Source organism: Monodelphis domestica, chromosome 5 (assembly GCF_027887165.1).
Source record: "Monodelphis domestica isolate mMonDom1 chromosome 5, mMonDom1.pri, whole genome shotgun sequence".
Lineage (NCBI taxonomy): Eukaryota > Metazoa > Chordata > Mammalia > Didelphimorphia > Didelphidae > Monodelphis > Monodelphis domestica.
This window is the reverse complement of record NC_077231.1, coordinates 104,554,268-104,572,222: the sequence shown is the minus strand read 5'-3', so window position 1 is coordinate 104,572,222 and position 17,955 is coordinate 104,554,268. Positions and strand designations below refer to the sequence as shown.

The 17,955-nt window shown below is 36.3% G+C and overlaps 1 protein-coding gene across 2 annotated transcripts in view; it reads left to right on the top strand.

The window, feature by feature from the left end:
• The window catches only part of MUC19 (mucin 19, oligomeric), an 82,671-nt gene that overhangs the window by 29,506 nt on the left and 35,210 nt on the right, over window positions 1-17,955 (top strand). For both annotated transcript variants that reach the window (XM_056798999.1, XM_016426015.2), the window contains exons 2-8: window positions 1,274-1,321; window positions 2,702-2,761; window positions 6,082-6,310; window positions 8,819-8,936; window positions 10,041-10,101; window positions 10,345-10,439; window positions 14,982-15,192. In XM_056798999.1, coding sequence (XP_056654977.1) covers window positions 1,274-1,321; window positions 2,702-2,761; window positions 6,082-6,310; window positions 8,819-8,936; window positions 10,041-10,101; window positions 10,345-10,439; window positions 14,982-15,192 — 822 coding nt within the window. The remainder of the gene's footprint in view (window positions 1-1,273; window positions 1,322-2,701; window positions 2,762-6,081; window positions 6,311-8,818; window positions 8,937-10,040; window positions 10,102-10,344; window positions 10,440-14,981; window positions 15,193-17,955) is intronic.

Sequence of the window (17,955 nt, the reverse complement as noted above, 5' to 3'; positions counted from 1 at the left end):
CTTAGTATTGGTGGAATTGGGAGTCGAATTAAAGACACTCAATTAAATCACTGGGCTTAAAAACTCTAAATTAACAGATAATAGTTTAGATATTCTAATTAAACTTTCTTCCTAGGAAATTTAAAATGAATATATCTTCTCAGCTTTCTGTTAATTGTAGTGTTATAGAAGATAAATGCAAAGAGACTATTTTTTTTAATATCGGGTGCTGAACCCTTTGATTTTCCATTCATTAATTGGTGTTTTGCTTGCTATTATACTATTTGGAAATGCATCTATTGATATTGGATAAACTGGATTTAAATTGGAAGTAACCAGATAAGCTGGCTTTGAAGGAAATGCTACTGAATGCAGAAGAAATGTAATTTGGCACAAGCTTTCTCCTAGAGGGTGCATGGCATTGATGCTTCTGCTGATGCCCCAGATTATGTTAAGGCTCCTTTATGTGGCTCTAAATCTGATCCCTGTGCATTAGGTGTTGTGACTCTGTAAATATTTAAAAATAAGTATTCAGATCTCTTACATTTGGTCATATCTTACATATTTTATGTTATTTGTTATTTGTAATATATGTATTTCATTTAGAGGCTTTTCACCTGGTATAAAAATATCATCTCAAATTGTGTAAGTGCATCTTGTAATACTGCAGCGAGCTTGCAATCAAGTGGTAGCTTTCAATCCAGCCTCAGTGGAAGTGGTAGCTTCTCAACTAGTGTTCAAATACCTAAAAAGAGCATCTAGCATCAAGGCATCTGAAGCCATTCACATAAAAAGATATGATTTTAAAGTCTGTGGCATTGCTGGTTATCAAAAGAGGTCTTGGTTTTTGTATCTTGGATATGGAATTGAAACACCTAGATGAGAACTGCTGGAGTAGAAATGCAGATGAAAACACATGATTTATCACCTCTTTATTTGGGAATATATTTTAGGATTTTGGTTCCATAAGATTATTTGATTACAAAAATGAATAATGTCAAAATATGTTATTTGTGAAGGGAGGGAGACAACATGTATGGATCGTATAACTTTAGAAAATTTATGTGGAAATTTGTTATTAAAATTAAAAAATATATTTAAAGAAAAAAATACCTGGTTGCCTCCATTAGACCTGTGGCTTTTATAAATATAATAAATTAATCCCTTGGAATTATACCAATTGGTAAAATATTTGGTGGGTTTGGTTGGATCCATTATTCATTTTTCAGGTATTTTGAATTAGATTTTTTGTCACTTTACTAAAATGAAATACTTTTAATTTCAATTTTTTTAGCATCTACAAGTACACCTGGCTATTCTCCATTTGGATCCAATGAAACAGGTATTTTAATATGATTATTTAGATAAGTTAGAATAGCTTTTTGGTTTAATTTGAAACTTTTATTTAAGAATGTGGGGTTGATCTTTGTAAATATCCCTAATTTTTTATAATGGGAATTTTTTATTTTATAGAATCAAATTTTAGAAAAGAAATTTAAGTATTTTAAAACTTTGCATGAACCCTAGGAAAAGCTAAATTATATTTTGTTTTATTAACTTTAAATTAGCAATGGAGGTAAAGCTATTTTAGATATATTATTTTATAAACTACCTTTCGGATATATCCAAATTCTTCAAAATCCTCACTACTACCCAAGTCTTACTAGACCATAAAATTAGCATTAGCTTTCTCACAAGTTTCCATATAAGGCAATAAAGTATAATAGAAAGGTGTTTTTAAAATTAAAAATATATATTTCCATAGCTCACCTCTAATATGTGTTTTATTTTTATATCCCTATGACACATAGTAGGTGCTTATTTGGGACTGATCAATTAATAAATTTGCTGTGTTACCTTAGTCAGGTCACTAAAACTCCTAGTTCTCTAGATAACTCTAAGACTAAATTGCAGAGAAGGTGACAACCTGCAATGGTAAGAGTTTCTTCCCCTACCTATGAAATCAGAGGCCCAGGCTTATCCTTTCTTCTCTCTACATAGTTCATTGTTTTAGTGAAGATGAATTCATTATTTCTAAGAGAGAAGTATGGTAATTGTTCTGTATTTTTATTTACATGTTTATCCCATCTATCCCGATGGTTTCAGAATATAGACTTGAGTACACAAACTAATTTGAATGCTTTGAAGAAGACACGGAGAAAAATCCGGTTCTCAGAAATTTGAATTTTCAAACTTAAATGTTTCTCTTGGTTATTAGTTAATAGAACCTAGTCAATGAAATCTCCTCCCTAAGAGCCACACTGAGAATGATGCTAGCATGAAAATATAAGAGCCCAAGTACATCACAATATAACTGGCTGAGTGTATCAAAATAAAAGACTGAGCCTTCATTTTTAAAATTTTAAAAGAGAAACATTGCTTCCATAGGAGATGAGACCTTTTAGGTGTCACACAGGGCCCTAAAATGAATGGACTCATTTTTACCTTTGACTAGAGTGTGCCAAGGAATTGAATAATGAGAGGGAGTCACTTTCTATTTGGCAGGGGTAACACCAGTGATCACATTTATTGTGGAAATAGAGGATGATTTAGGCTCACCAGGTCTGCCCCTGAACCTATATATGTTCTTTTATTTAAAATAAAGGAACTCTTCATTATTCATTCATATGGTATTTTTACTATTCATATAAATGTGTCCTTCATTTAAAAGAAAAAAGTAGTTCTTGTGGAAATTAAATATGCCTTCTTTTGTATTGAATAGACAAAGGATCCCATATTCCTGAAGCAACACCAACATATTCTCAAACAAGTACTGTTGTAGGTAAGGAATAGCATAATGAAGTTACTGTACTGCTTTCAAATGAATTCATTTTGCCTCCAATGTTATTAAAATAATTGTGCTGACACCACTTAACAGACCATATATGGCTTGTTTTCCTGTCAGTTTGAATAACATTTTGTGGGACTTCTGGGTTTTTTTTTTTCATTTTTGTGTAATGTAGATGTTATTTTTGAACATTATGTAATGGGTGAAACTATTATAACCAAGTAAACAGTGGAAGAACGAAATATAGGGGACCTGGATTTGAATCCTGACTCTGGCACTTATTGTGATTAATTTCACTAGTCTGCACCTTCATTTCCTCATCAGGAAAAAAGTCTGGAGTGGGGGGAAAATTGTGCTGGTTGACCTTCAAAGCCCCTTACCTATTTAAATCTATGATCCTATGTGTCTTGATTGTGTCACCACTCTTCAGGAGGGAGCTTGTTTAAAAACTTTTTTAAAAATGGGAATGTATTTAATGTACTACACACACAATTAGAAAAGCCAGCAAATGCTTAATTTCTTTCCCTCCCTCCCTTCTTCCTTTCCTTTTTTCCTTATTTTCTCCCTCTCCTTTTCTTTCTCTCCATCTCTTTCTTTCTCTGTCTCTTTCTCTCCCTCTCTCTCTCTCTTTCTTTCCTTCTTTCTCTCTTTCTTTTTCTGTTTCTTCCTCCCCCTCTTCCTTTCTCTTTCATTCTCTCTCTTTCATTGTTCTCTTTCTCTCTTTCTTTCTGTCCTTCATTCTCTGTGTTTCTTTCTTTCTCTTCTCTTTCTCTCCCTCTCCTCTCTTTCTTTCTCTCTTTTCTTTTTCTTCCTTCCTTCCTTCTTTCTTTCCTTCTTTCTTTCTCTTGTTTCCCTTCCTTCCTTCCTTCCTTCCTTCCTTCCTTCCTTCCTTCCTTTCTTTCTTCCTTCCTTTTTTCTTTCCTTCTTTCTTTCTCTTATTTCTCTTTTTCTTCCTTCTTTCCTTCCTTCCATCCTTCCTTCCTTTCTTTCTTTCTCTTTTTCTTCCTTCCTTTTTTCTTTCCTTCTTTCTTTCTCTTATTTCTCTTTTTCTTCCTTCCTTCTTCCTTCCTTCCTTCCTTCCTTCTTTCTTTCTCTTTTTCTTCCTTCCTTTTTTCTTTCCTTCTTTCTTTCTCTTATTTCTCTTTTTATTCCTTCCTTCCTTCCTTCCTTCCTTCCTTTCTTCCTTCCTTCTTCCTTCCTTCCTTCCTTCCTTCCTTCCTTCCTTCCTTCCTTCCTTCCTTCCTTCCTTCCTTCCTTCCTTCCTTCCTATCTATCCATCATCTATCCAAGAGTAGGTATCCTTAACTTGCCCAGGCTGGAAGTACCATGCTTGGCCTTTCACAGACTGATCCTACTCTTGATCAGTAAATTAAATTGCTCCTTTTCCCAAACGTTATAGGCTGGTCCTTCTTAAGTACCCCATCCCCCCCACAAGATTTTGAGGGGCTCGCCATACTGATGCTCTACTTATTTAGATTATCTGATTGACTTAGCTCACTGATCTATTTGACTCACTATCCCCCAGTACCAGTGATCATGATGTTGCCACCATGCCTATCTTGTCCTATATGTGTGTGTTGTTAAATGTTAAATGTTAAAATTATTGTAGTTGGACTTAATATATTAATTTTGTGGTGGCCAGGGATTTAATTTCTAAATCCCAAAATGAATTACTAAAGTAAATGGAATTTCAGGTAGTTTATTTACAATAGAGAGAAGATATTAAGGAAGAGAGAAAAAAGGAGAGAGATCTCTGACTTCCTCTGATCCAGGTAGAAATTCTAAGGCCCTAATCAGGGGAAAGGAGTCTCAAAATGATGGGCCTTTCTTGGAGGTTCACACCTCCATAAAGGGCAAGGAACTAAGTCAGCCTTTACATTTACCATGGTGACCTTCTAAAAAGAAAGCAGTCTGAGGTCTCCTGCACAAGCTCCTCCTGGGGTTCAGTTCCACAGCCAAGTGTCTTCACTCAAAGTCTGAGTGTCTGTCTTCCAGTATCTCCTCAAGTATCTGTCTTCTAGTTTCTCTTCGGAGAGATTCTTCTTCATTCTTGATTGATCTTGTGTGCCTCTGTTTCCTCAATTTAAAGACCTTTTTTCTTTTGTGTCACCTCCCCTAAATTTTATGTCTACCAATCACAGCAGATGCTCCTCTCCAGGACTGCCCACTCAATATTTGAAATGGTTGTTCACACTTATTTTAGTTAGTTATACCTTTTGTGGTTAGTTAACATCTTTTTTGGATAGTTCACCTTTTGTAGTTAGTTAACACCTTTTTATAGTTAGTTAATACTATTTGTAGTTAAAATGGGTAGATCTACTTTAAATACTGAGTTAATACTTTGGGGATAAAAATCTAAAAATAGACAGGGGATTATAATTTAATCTTCACAATAAGGAAGAACTAAGTACCTTCATTGTCACAATCAGGAGATAGCCAAATCCAGTCTTCACAGCGTACATATATGTATATGTGTAGATATGCACATATATGTGTGCATATATCTATATACATACTCTTGCCTTCCATCCTAGAATCAATACTATGTATTGGTTCTAATTAGGAAGAGCAGTAAAGGCTAGGCAATGGGGGTTAAGTGACATGGTCACTCAGCTAGGAAGTATCTGAGGTTGGATTTGAACTCAGGACATTCTATCTCCAAGCTTGGCTCCTTATCCATCAAGCCCCCTAGCTTCCCTCAATTATCCTATACTTTTTTAATGGATGTGACATAATTAAACTTTGTTCATAAAGTCACAAATCAGAATTATTCAAATTGTAGATATTCCTTTCTCCGGTCTGTGTCAGCTGAGACTATAAATAATCTGTTCAGATCTAGGACAAAAGTATTTTTATTGTTCCTGTAGCTGTACTCTTAAGTTGCAGATGGACAGTGAAATGGATGCTGCAAGATGTCTTTTATATACCCTCATGGGAAACGATTACTAGCTGTGAAGAGTGTTTTTCAGAGTGGCTTAAAAATGCCTGGGCCAGGCAAATAAGAGACAGTAAAACCGATTTTTCATTTCCCCGGGGACACAGGATTTTCTTTCATTGTTGATACTATATTAAATAAATTTCAAAGAACCAAGGAAATACTTTCTCTCTCCCTTAATATTTAATGGGAGGAGTTTCAGCCATAGTGAAGTTTATCATAATATCTTTATAATGATGATGGATGGAACTGATAGACAGGATAATTAGTTTATACATTTCATTAACTCTTATTAGTCCATGAGGAATCTTCAAATTTTTACCAGGAGAAGGTGTCAGAATCTACCACATAATAATTAATATCTTTTGACATGTTTTAGGTGAATCTTCTACTTGGGGCAAAGGAGCATACAAGACCTTTAATGATCAGATCTTTTCCTTTGAATCTTCATGCACGTACACCTTCTGTCGTCACTGCGTTGAATCTGGAAGCTATTTTAACATTGAAATCAAACGAAATAATCAGAATGATATTGAAAATATAACAATCCTAATTGATGGTAATGATATCTCTATTAGTGGAAAAACAATCCTGGTTAATGGAAAAAGGTAACTATGTTTGAAAAACAAAGCAGTGGCTTTGATACATTTTTGTTATAAGGGATGGCTTTTCTGAGAAGAGTCACAGATGGAAATGTTTTAAAAGAGCATCAATAAAACTTATTGTAAAATATAGAGAAGAGAAAGGGTTAAAAATAGCTCACTTTTGTTCCTGTCTTGTTAAGATTATTTATCTGGAACAGGTTAGATATAATGCCATATTATAGAATAACATGTGGGTGTTACATTTTTAAAAATATAGTGCTTTTATTTGTGACGTGCTTTGCAAATTTTATCCTGTTTTATCCCCAAAACTGCCTTCACAGTGTAGATAATATTATTCTCAACTGCAATAACTTCTGTTCCATACAGCTTGGTTTTATTTTATTTTATTTTATTTAAACCCTTACCTTCCACCTTAGAATCAACATTATGTATTGGTTCCAAGGCAGAAGAGTGGTAAGGGCTAGACAGCAGGATTAAGTGGCTTTCCCAGGGTCACATATGTAGGAAGTGTCTGAGACTAGATTTGAACCCAGGACCTCCCGTCTCTAGACCTGACTCTCAATATCCTGAGCTAAGCAGCTTCCCACATACAGCTTGGTTTTAAAAATAAATATATGTGTATGTACATTGCCTTGTTAAGATTACATGCAAGCACACATGCAAACACATAGGCCACCTCTAGGCACTTATGTAGTGAAATGAATAGAAGGCCAGCCCTAAAATAAAGAAGGCTGATTTCAAATATAGCCTCAGGTACTTATGTTATGTGACCCTGGAAAAATCACTTGACCATTATCTGCCTCAGTTTCCTTGATTGTAAATTGGGGATAATGATAGCACCTACCTGCCAGTGTTGTGAGAATGAAATAATATTTATAAAGTGCTTTGCAAACCTATAAGCCCTACATAAATGCTAGCTAGCAATGGCAATAGTATATTTAAGTGCTTGTGCTTTACACAAAAAAATGAAAAGAGAATGTTAATAGCTTTAGAAAATTCTTGTGATTATTTTGAGAATGACACGTCAGGCGCTATCCTTGATTTATCTGGAACACTGAAATGGTGGTTGGTATTTAAAAATCTGAGAGGAATTTTAAATTTTGATACCATTTTCATTCATCATAAAGTTGAAAAATATCATTGTATTAGTGATCCAATTATCAGAATACTTTGTAACTAGGATATTTTCAAATGTATCTTTTGTCATATCTAAAAAATTATGCCAAATCGAAGATCATTGATATTTTTATATGCAGTAATTCAGTATTCTAGATGTCCCCGAGTATCATGGAGATTACATTCCTGGGGGACTCGGGGCCTTTTTCACTTTGTAATCCAGAAGTTCTAGCTGTATGTATTCAAAGTTCAATGAGGACTCTCCATAAGCTTAAAATTTTAGATCACTGAAACTACTGTCCATAAAACACATGATTTCTAGAAGCTTTGGATAATGAAAGAATATTTCTGAGGTGATAAAAGAGCATCTATTGTGAGGTCATTGCTAGGTACAGTATTAATAGGAAAATATTTTAGCTAATTAATTGATCAATCAACAAGCATTTATTAAGCATCTACTGTTTACCGAGCACTTAAACTGCGAATGCTGGGGACACAAATACAAAAGTGAGAGATCTCTGCTCTCAAGGAGCTGATGTTCCATTGGAGCGAGAGGACACAAAATGTTTACAGATAGGTAAATACAGATGTATACAAAAGAAGTCTAAAATGATTTTGACAGTGTAGGGTGGGGGACTCAGAAGTTGGGGGACAAGAGAAGGCATCCTGAAGGAGGTAACACTTGAGCTGGGCCTTGAAAAGAACTAGTGATTTCAAGGTAAATTCAGAAGGAGAAACAGTATTTAGGGAATGGTGGCAGCCTGTGCAGAGTGATGAGGTAGAGACATTATTTCCTATACTAGGAGCAGCAAGTGGGTCACTTTTATTGGGAAGCAAAGTATATATGGAGTAATAATGTATATTTACTCAAAAGATAGACTGGAGCCAGATTGTGAAGAATTTCAAATGCCAAGCAGATGAGTTTGTATTTTATCTTCCAGGTAACAGAAGATATCAGAGCTTTTTGTGCAGAAGTGTGACAGTCAGAACTGCATGTTGGAAATATAATTTAGGCAGTGGTGTGGAGGATGGATAAAAGACAGGAGAGACTGGAAGGATGTAGAGAGGGCAATTAGCAGGCTCTTGGAATAATCCAGGACAGAAATGATGGGGATCTGATGGTGGACAGTTGGAATATGAGTGGAGAGAAGGGGATCAGGTGAGAGATAGTGAAGATAGAATTGACAAGGCTTGGCAGCTGATCGGATATTGAAAGGGTTAAAGAAGTGAAGAGTAGGAAATGACACTCATGCTGCAAATCTGTGTGACTAGAAGAATGAGGATGCTGTGGACAAAAAATAAATTAGGAAGTTCAGTTCTGAGCAAATGGATTTTATTTAGAAAATGAAATGTTTAATAAGTGTCTTCTATTTAATATGTAGTAATTTTTTACAGCATATCTGTTCCATTTAACAACAAGATGATTCACATAAAACATTATGGAGATTATACTAAGCTGGAAAGCCGTAGAGGAATCCTGTCTTTAATATGGAATGCCAAGGATAAATTGTCAGTAAGTTTGCCTCTGATTTAATTGTGTAACAAGGTCATCAGGGAAGCTTTAGAATATAAGTAAATCGTATATATCTAAATATCACCTTTTCTTTCTATTTCTATGGTTAACTATAAGATAGCCGGCAAATCTAAATGACAAATTGTGCCCCAAATAAATATAGCTTCCAACACCAATGGAGTTTATTTTACTAGTACTAGCCCACACATATTACGCAGCATCATCACTTCATTACTGACCCTCAAACAAAAATTAAATTGGAAAGAAAACAACCCACGAGAACATAGAATCAGAGACATTGAGGGCTTGAATAAATGAAGCAATCCAGAATCATTTATTAATGATTATAATATGATAATAATGATAGAAACCTCTTAGCCTAGGACCTTCATTTCTTTTGGTAAAGAGCTGTTTTTTTTTTAAATCAACTCAGAGGAAATTCCCACTAAGATTGCAATTAAGTAACCATTCTTCAATTTACAGACATAAATTCTGTTAAACAGCCATACATTCTATGACTTGGGGCACCAAAGGGAGAATTTTCTTGTCTAGGGTTCCACAACCAGGATGAGTCAGAACTCATAGCCTAGCCATGTATTTGAGCTCTCGCAGTGATTCAAAACTGCTCCATTTTATAGGTGAGGAAACTTAGGACAAAGAAGTTCAGTGATTCTGCCCGTGGTTACAGTTTCTTTGTGGGCAAGCAATGGCTAGATACCAGCATCTTGGTCCTGAATCTAGAAATCTTTCTATAATACTATACATAGTTGATGCTAATTGTATGTTCCATAGGAAATCTGGGTTTTAACAATAAACTCTGACTTGAACATCTAATAGATTTTTCATTTTAATCATTTAAAATCATTTGCATATGTGTCCTCAGAAAGTGGAAATGTCCAACCTTAGCAGTTACCACCCAAGTTTCCATTCTGTCCATTGGGAGTGTTGGTCCTCTTACTTTGAAGCTGGAAAAAGCCAGATCTAAGTCTCCCTCTTTGAGCAGCCTGGGATTGACCCAAAACAAGGCAGTTAGAGAAACCCTCCTGCTTTGACTGTGCTCTACTTTTCAGGGCATTTTCAATTCAAATGTGATTTCTTTTGTAGCTCACTCTTCACAAATCATACCCTACCTGTGGTCTCTGTGGACGACTGAGTGATACTCCCGGTAAGACTCCTTCTATGATTATTCTATGCTTTGTTTATGTCTAAGCAAAGTAGCACCAATGTAGCAATCCTGTCACTCACCAAGCCTTTATTAAGCTTCCATTTCAGGAACTGTGCCAGTGTATAACAGTTGATGCTGAAACATAATTGTTCCCTATGCTACTATGTTTAGCTTTTATTATATAAGGATGAAGCGTTTCCAATATCTCCAAGTAAAAGAATGTCCAAACTTTTTTTTTTGAAGGAGATATTGACAAAAACATTGCCAACAGTAAAATTTCTGATGACTGTCCCCAATCCGCTGCTAAGCAATATGAAGAATGTGAGGATGGAAAAGAGGTAAGAAAGAACTCTAGAACCTGCTTACTGTGACTATTTCCTGTGGTTTCTGTGTAGCATTTCTAGCAAACTACCTTCATTTACCTTTTCACAGCCATCATCCTGTTCTAGGATCTTGGAAGATGATGAGATTTTAGAATGGTAGGGCACTTTAGAGATCATCTAATCTAACTTCTAATTTACAGATAGGGAGACTGAGGCGTTGCATTGGGGTCACTCACTGCAGCAACTTGAATGGGGGCTTGAATTAGTTTATGGATTTTAAAATGAGGTGACATGATCAATTTCTCCAGGGCAGAAGTGGCATAGCTGGACTGAAAGGCAGGAAGATCTGAAGAAGAAGAAGAGCCTCGGATACTAGTTTTGTGGCCCTGGTTGAGTCACTAAATTTTAGTTTGTCTTAGTTTCTTCAACTGTAAAGTGAGGATAATAACAGCATTACTTCTCCCTGTTGTTATGAGTTCATATTTGTAAAGTTCTTAGTAAATGGTAGGTGTTAACATAAATTCTTATTCTCTCCTTCCTTCCCCTTACCCATTTTGATGCCTTCATTTTGGGGCAAATGTGTTTCCAAATGAATGATTTATGATCATGGAAAGGAACCCACAAACTTGACTCACATTAGACAATGGCTACAGAAGGTCTTTCACAGCCCCCTCAGTTGCTGTGCCTTCTTCCCCTCTGAGATTTGTTTCCTCTTTAGATTTTGAATTCCTTGTGAGTAGGGACTGACTGTATTTTCCCTTTCCTTGCATCCCCAGTACTTAGTCCAGTGCCTAATATATAGTAAGCACTTGATAAATACTTGCTGACTGACACTTGGTCTGGCCTAATTTCAGGGGAGTTTTGTCTATATAGTGAAGAAAATAATGGCAGCTACATCACAGGGCTGTGGCAAGAATGAGATGAAATGACGTATGCAAAGTGCTTTGTATTCCTTAAAGTTCCATATAAATATTAGTTACTGTTACTGTTATTAACGTCCACAAGATTTTCATAGGCCATTCTTTACCACAGCTGGAGGTGGACCTCAAGCCGAAATCCAGACTGAACGATAATATAGCAGCTCCCCAGACAGGGAAGTGGTAACTCCAAAGAGGACTTTGTAGCTTTCCCTTGTTGTAAAAGAGAAGTGCGCCATTTTTCGATCTTTTATAGAAATGCTTCCTACATTTTAGGGATTCCAGGATGGTGATTTGTGAAGAGAAAATGATGAATGACACTTATTACGTGTCCTTCTAGCTCTAGACTTTGGGATTCTTGAGCATAGTAATTATTCGAATGATATTCTAAGATTGAACTATTTCCCAATTTGTTCAGTTAGACAACAAAGAGAGTACGGAGGGTCTTCTCTGTGATGCCATGTATTCTGAGGCCATTTGTGCCCAAATAGACAGAAATCCACAAAGCTATTATTGGAAAAAGAAAGGAAGAGAGCTTTTTGACTAGTTCCTGGGTAATAAAAGAAAGCATGAACAATCAAAATACCTGTAGGATATTAGCCAATTGATCAGGGCATGAATCTTTGCAGGAGAACTAGCAGGCACAGGATCTTGGTTATTCCCCCTAGAAGAAGGATCAAAGACTTCACGGAGATGCTTATGTCTAAATATGAATGCTAATTCCAGAAAGAAGGGAGAATCTTTCACAAAGATTGTGATGTTAAGGAAGAAAAAGGCTTTTGTTAGCCAATGTTACCTGTGCTATTTGCGATTGCTAACAAGCAACCAACATAAATTTCTTTATATTTGTTCAATTGTGAGCTCCTTCAGGGCAGGGGCTATTTTTACCTCTCTTTTTAAAACCCTAGAACTTAGCACAATGCCTGGTACCTAGTAGGTGCTTAACACATAGTGGGTGTTTATTAATTGATTCATATTCCTGAGATACATGGCTCTTATGTAAAAAAATTCTGAGAAACAAGGTAGATCCCCATAGTCATAAGAAGAAGAGGTCATAGAAGCTACAAACTAGACAGTGAGATGAATCCCGACAGTCATAGTTTTAAAGTCCTACACCTACAGGAATGGCACTGGCATTTCATATTGTGTTCCTAGTGGTGGTTAGGAGACTTTAGCTGAACCACTTCCTCTACTCTCCTCCCCAGGTGCCATGGCACAGGAGGAGAATCAGAATGGGGGTTTTAGGGTCCTCTGAATTGGTTCACAGGTCAAACGTCTCCACTAGCTTCTTAGTGAACCGTATCTCACACAGCTCTACGTGGGGACCACTAGGAATACTTAGGTATTTGCACAGGTGATGACTAGGAAATGATTTCTTTTCATAGTATTTTTCCTCCCTATGCTCCCAGGCACTATGGAATTAGGGATGTATGGTGATAGTGATGCTAGCACTCCTTGTAAGGCGTTTGCATGTCTCCTGAAATGGTTAGAGGAATTTGCTGTGAAAGGAGGGAGAGGAAGATGATCATAACATCAGTCTGTTCTGTTGGTCCTCAGTCCTTAACTTGACCAATCATAGGTATGAGACATGTAGGGCACATAATAGATACAGTGATGGAATTGAAGTTGAGAAGACCTGAATTCAAATCCTACCTCAGACATGTGCAGTGGAAGATAAATCACTTACCTTTTAACTCTCAATATCTTCATTTGGCAGCTAGATGGTGCAGTCAATAGAGCACCAAACCTAGACTCAGGAAAACTTAAGTTCAAATCCATTCTTAGATGTGAGTGTGTGACCCTGGGCAAGTCATTTAACCCTGCTTGCCTCAGTTAACTCATCTGTAAAATGAGCTCAAGAAGGAAACAGCAAGCCATTCCAGTATCTGCCAAGAATACAAGTTGGGCAAGACTGATATTACTGAACAATAGCAACAATCCTTTTCTGTAAAATGAGAATAATAATAAAAACTGCCTCAGAGAGTTCTTGTAAGGATAAAATAAAATAAAACAGTAAAACTTTTGCAAAACTGAGAACATTTTATAAGCTTTAGTGATTCTAATATTGGTAATGGGGTAATAGTCCTAGGTAAAAGTCGAATGTATTTTTGAATATCTAATTTATGCTTTAGAATTCCATGCTATTCAAGGGGAAGCACAGGTTCATGGTGTGAAACTGTTCTCTTCAAAGGGGAAGCAAATCAGTAAGGAAACAATCTGGCCTTTGATTGCACTTTCACTCATTCTACTTAGTTCATTGGTTAATGTGGGCCAGTTAACATACTTCTTGCTTCTAGTTACCTCTGTCACTCAGGCCTCTCCTCCTTTAAGGATCACTGGATCCCAGATCTACCACCCAATGAAAATTCTGGTAGTTGTTTTCTGCCATTGCCAAGACACTCCTTTTGCCTCAATGAATTTGGTCCCTCACTCATAGTCTTTCTCTTCACTCCAGTTTCTGCCCTCATACTAAGTGAATTTCACATCTTTATTGATACTTCCTCAAATACCTTTACTTTCCGGTAAGGGATATTCCTCAACTTATTCATTTGCCATGCCATGCTCCTTCATACAACTTCAGCTTCACACAGAGATGGTCACATTCTGGATCATGCCATCACCCACAAATGTTCCATTTTTAGCATTGTCCTCTGCTTTGCAACCCAAACCCTGTTCTTTGTCTTCACTATGTTATGAATAAAAATTAATCTTGGAGACTTTATACTAAATTTGTGTTTGTTAGTAAAGAGAAATGAAGTGAGAAATAAAGTTTCCAGCCTAACTAACTTAAAAAGTCCCTAGCAGAGTTACTTCTGCTCCATCGGGTCCTATATTCTTCATGGGCCCTGGCCCATTTCACAAGTGGGAGCCAGGGGATCCAGCTACCCACATGGTGGGGCCAGACAAATTAAGCCCAGCCAAGGAGTGGGCTTGAGTTCAGAAAGGGATCAGAGCCCAAGAGGCCAGGTTCCTGGATTTTCAGCCTGGCATGGTCCCCACACACACTACTGCTTGCCAGAGAAGGCTGATAATAGGTAAGAACCAGTGTGACTGAGAGCGAACACCTTTCACAAGCCCCCCCCCCAAATGGCAAAGAGAGGGAGCCTGCTTCACAGGTTGGCTTTTCAAGCTCAGTCTAAACTCTCCCCCAAGATCCTCCAGTTGGCCAAGGTATGACCTCAGTCCCCACATGTCACATCCCTTGACTTTTGCCAATCTGGAACCAACCTGTCACACTGGCAAATTAAGACACATAACTCGGTGATTCCTACAACATAAGATATCCAGGATCTGAATGTCTCCTAGATATTTAGTTCACACAATCATAACCTCCAATCCCTCATCTGCATAATTTTCCCCAGACTCTACAACAGCTATACTCTCCTCCTTTCTCCATTTTGACCCATTAATAAACCAGTTCAACTGTACACTGTCCTTTCCTGTTGAGTCCCTTGCTCCCTTCTCTTATTACCATTCTTGCCCAGCCAAGCCTCAGCCCTTTATCACTCCTGCCATTTTGGTCCTTTTCATGTCCTGCTGAATAAAGCTGGAGAAAAATAATGAAACCACACTGACTAGATGCACTCCGAATTTATGTTTTCATGTTGTTTAAATAGAACATGTTTTGTTTCCTTTGTAGTATTGCAACAAGGTGATTGGAACATACTTTGAGAAATGTGGAAAAATCACTTCCTTGTCCAGTGAATACAGACAAATTTGCACTGAAGACTACTGCAAGAATGGGGGAAAGAAATATACTTGCAACACATTCTCTGAATTGTCCCGCCTCTGTGCCGCAGATGGTTCTGGTGCCTATGAATCATGGAGAAATGATCCTGACATAATTTGTGGTATGTCGTTGAATGATAGAACTTAAAGCAACCTTCTTAAGTTATCAGGGTCCAACACTCTCATTTCACAGACAAGAAAACAGTTGTAGAGAAATGAAATTCCTTGCTGAAATATCACCACTTGACCAGGAGGTGGGATGTGAACATAGAGGAGAATTAATAAAGTGATTTCAAATTATAAACTATAACTTACATATTTAAATGTATTACAAATTATTTTAAAAACAAAAAATATAAACTTCAAGTATAGTGATTTCAAATTATTTTTATTCTTATTTTGATATCATATACATTTCCCTTGCATCCATATCTCTCTCCTAAAGAAACAGCCCTGATAATAAAGAATAAAAATGGGAAGAAACAGGTGATTCAGTAGATAGAGAGCCAGATCTAGAGATAGCAGGTCCTGGGTTCAAATCTATACTCAGATCTTCCTAGCTGTGTGACTTTGGGCAAGTCACTTAACTCCAATTTGCCTAGCTCTTATTGCTCTTCAGTCTTAGAATCAATACAGATAGTATTGATTCTAAGGTGGAAGGTAATGGTTTATATGAAAAAGGAAAGGGAAGAAAAACATTTAAGCAAAATTAAACATGCTTTGTTTTTTTTTTTTTAAATAAACCCTTACCTTCCGTCTTGGAGTCAATACTGTATATTGGCTCCAAGGCAGAAGAGTGGTAAGGGCTAAGCAATGGGGGTCAAGTGACTTGCCCAGGGTCACACAGCTAGGAAGTGGCTGAGGTCAGATTTGAACCTAGGACCTCCCGTCTCTAGGACTGGCTCTTAATCCACTGAGCTACCCAGCTGCCCCATTTGTTTGTTTTTTAAGTCTTCCACATCCACAATTTTCTACTTCAAAGAAGGTTGGGAAGTGACATCTTCTAACTCTTTTTTAGAGCCATTGTAATTATAATTTACAATTAACATAGTAACTACCATATAAATGGGTGAAAAACAACATTATCAATCAAAGGGGAATTCTATGAAACTATAATGGCCCTAGACAAGAGCAATGAAAAGCCATCTCAAAACCTTCTATGAAGCAGAAAACTCTGTATGGAAGACTTTAAAAAATTATTATAGTCACTGTATTTGGGTAGCTAGGTGATGCAGCAGATAAGTCACTAGACTTAAAATCAGCAAGACTCATCTTTATGAGTCCAAAGAGATCTCAGAAACTTACCAGCTGTGTGACCCTGGGAAAGTCATTTATCCTTGTTTGCCTCAGTTCCTCATCTATAAAATGAGCTAAAGAAAGAAATGGCAAACCACTCCAGGATCTCTACCATGAAAACTCCGAATGAGGTCTCAAAAAGGTGGACACAGCTGAAACAATTGAACAACAATACATCACCATATTGATGTAATTAATATGATATATTGACTTTTGATTGGTTTGTTGTTCTTTTTCACATGGCTATACTTATTATATAATATATATATATAATAACTCTTCCCATGCTTCTCTCATCATATTCATTGTTGCTAACAGTGTAGTAAATTATTATTATATCCATACATCTTGAACATCATTGTCTAGCCTTTTCTTGATCAATAGGCATTGTTTCCAATTCATTGGTATTACAAAAAAGTGCTACTACAATTATCTTGGTATATAGAGGGCTTGTCTTTTTATATCATATTAAAAATGTTTATGTGGCATATACACATATTCACATATATCTATATTGTATGTGTGCATATATATGCATGTGTATATAAGTATATATACATATACAAAATCTACATGTATGATACTATGTCTATATATACGTGTGTTTTACATATAATATATACATACACAAGTATATGTAAATATATATCTACTATATATGCATCTATGTGTACTATAGATAATTTGTCCTAATATATAAGCCCCACACATATTTTTATCAAATATAAAAAGGAAAGTCCTCTGAATACCAATTATAGCAGAACTTTTAAAATGTTTTTATTTAAATTTTTTAAAATAATATTTTATTTTTCCTTAATTACATGTAAAAGTAATTTTTAACCTTTGTTTTAAATTTGAGCCAAATTCTCTCTTCCTCTTCCTCTTCTTCTTTCTCCCTTGGTCAAGAATCTAATATAAATTTTACATGTGCAACATTGCAAAACCTTTTTCCATATCAGTCATTTTGTGGGAAAGAACTCAAACAAAAAAATGAAGAAATTAAAATACTATGTTTCAGTTTTAATTTGGAATCCATTAATTCTTTCTCTGAAGGCAGATAGCATTTTTCATCATAAGTTCTTGAGGATTGTCTTGGATCACTGTGTTGCTAAGAACAGCTAAGTCATTCCCAATTGCTTACTATGTCCAATGTTCTCTTGGTTCTGCTTATCTCATTCTGCATCAGTTCATGTAGATCTTTCCAGGTTTCTATGAAATCGTCCTTCTTATCATTTCTTATAGCCCATGAATATTCCATCACAATAATGTGTCACAGCTTATTCAGCCATTCCCCAACTGATGGCCATCCCCTCCATTTCCAATTTTTTGCTACCACAAAAAGTTGCTATAAATATTTTTACGCAAATAGGTCCTTTCCCTCTTTTTTGATTCCTTTGAGATACAGACCTAGTAGGGGTATTGCTATATCAAAGGGAATCATAATTTTAATGGCCTTTGGGCATACCTCCAAATTGCTCTTCAGAATGGTTGAGTAAGTTCATAATCCACCAATAGTGCATTAGTCTTAACTTTACCACATTCCTCCAACATTTATTATTTTCCCTTTTGGGTCATATTAATCCACCTAA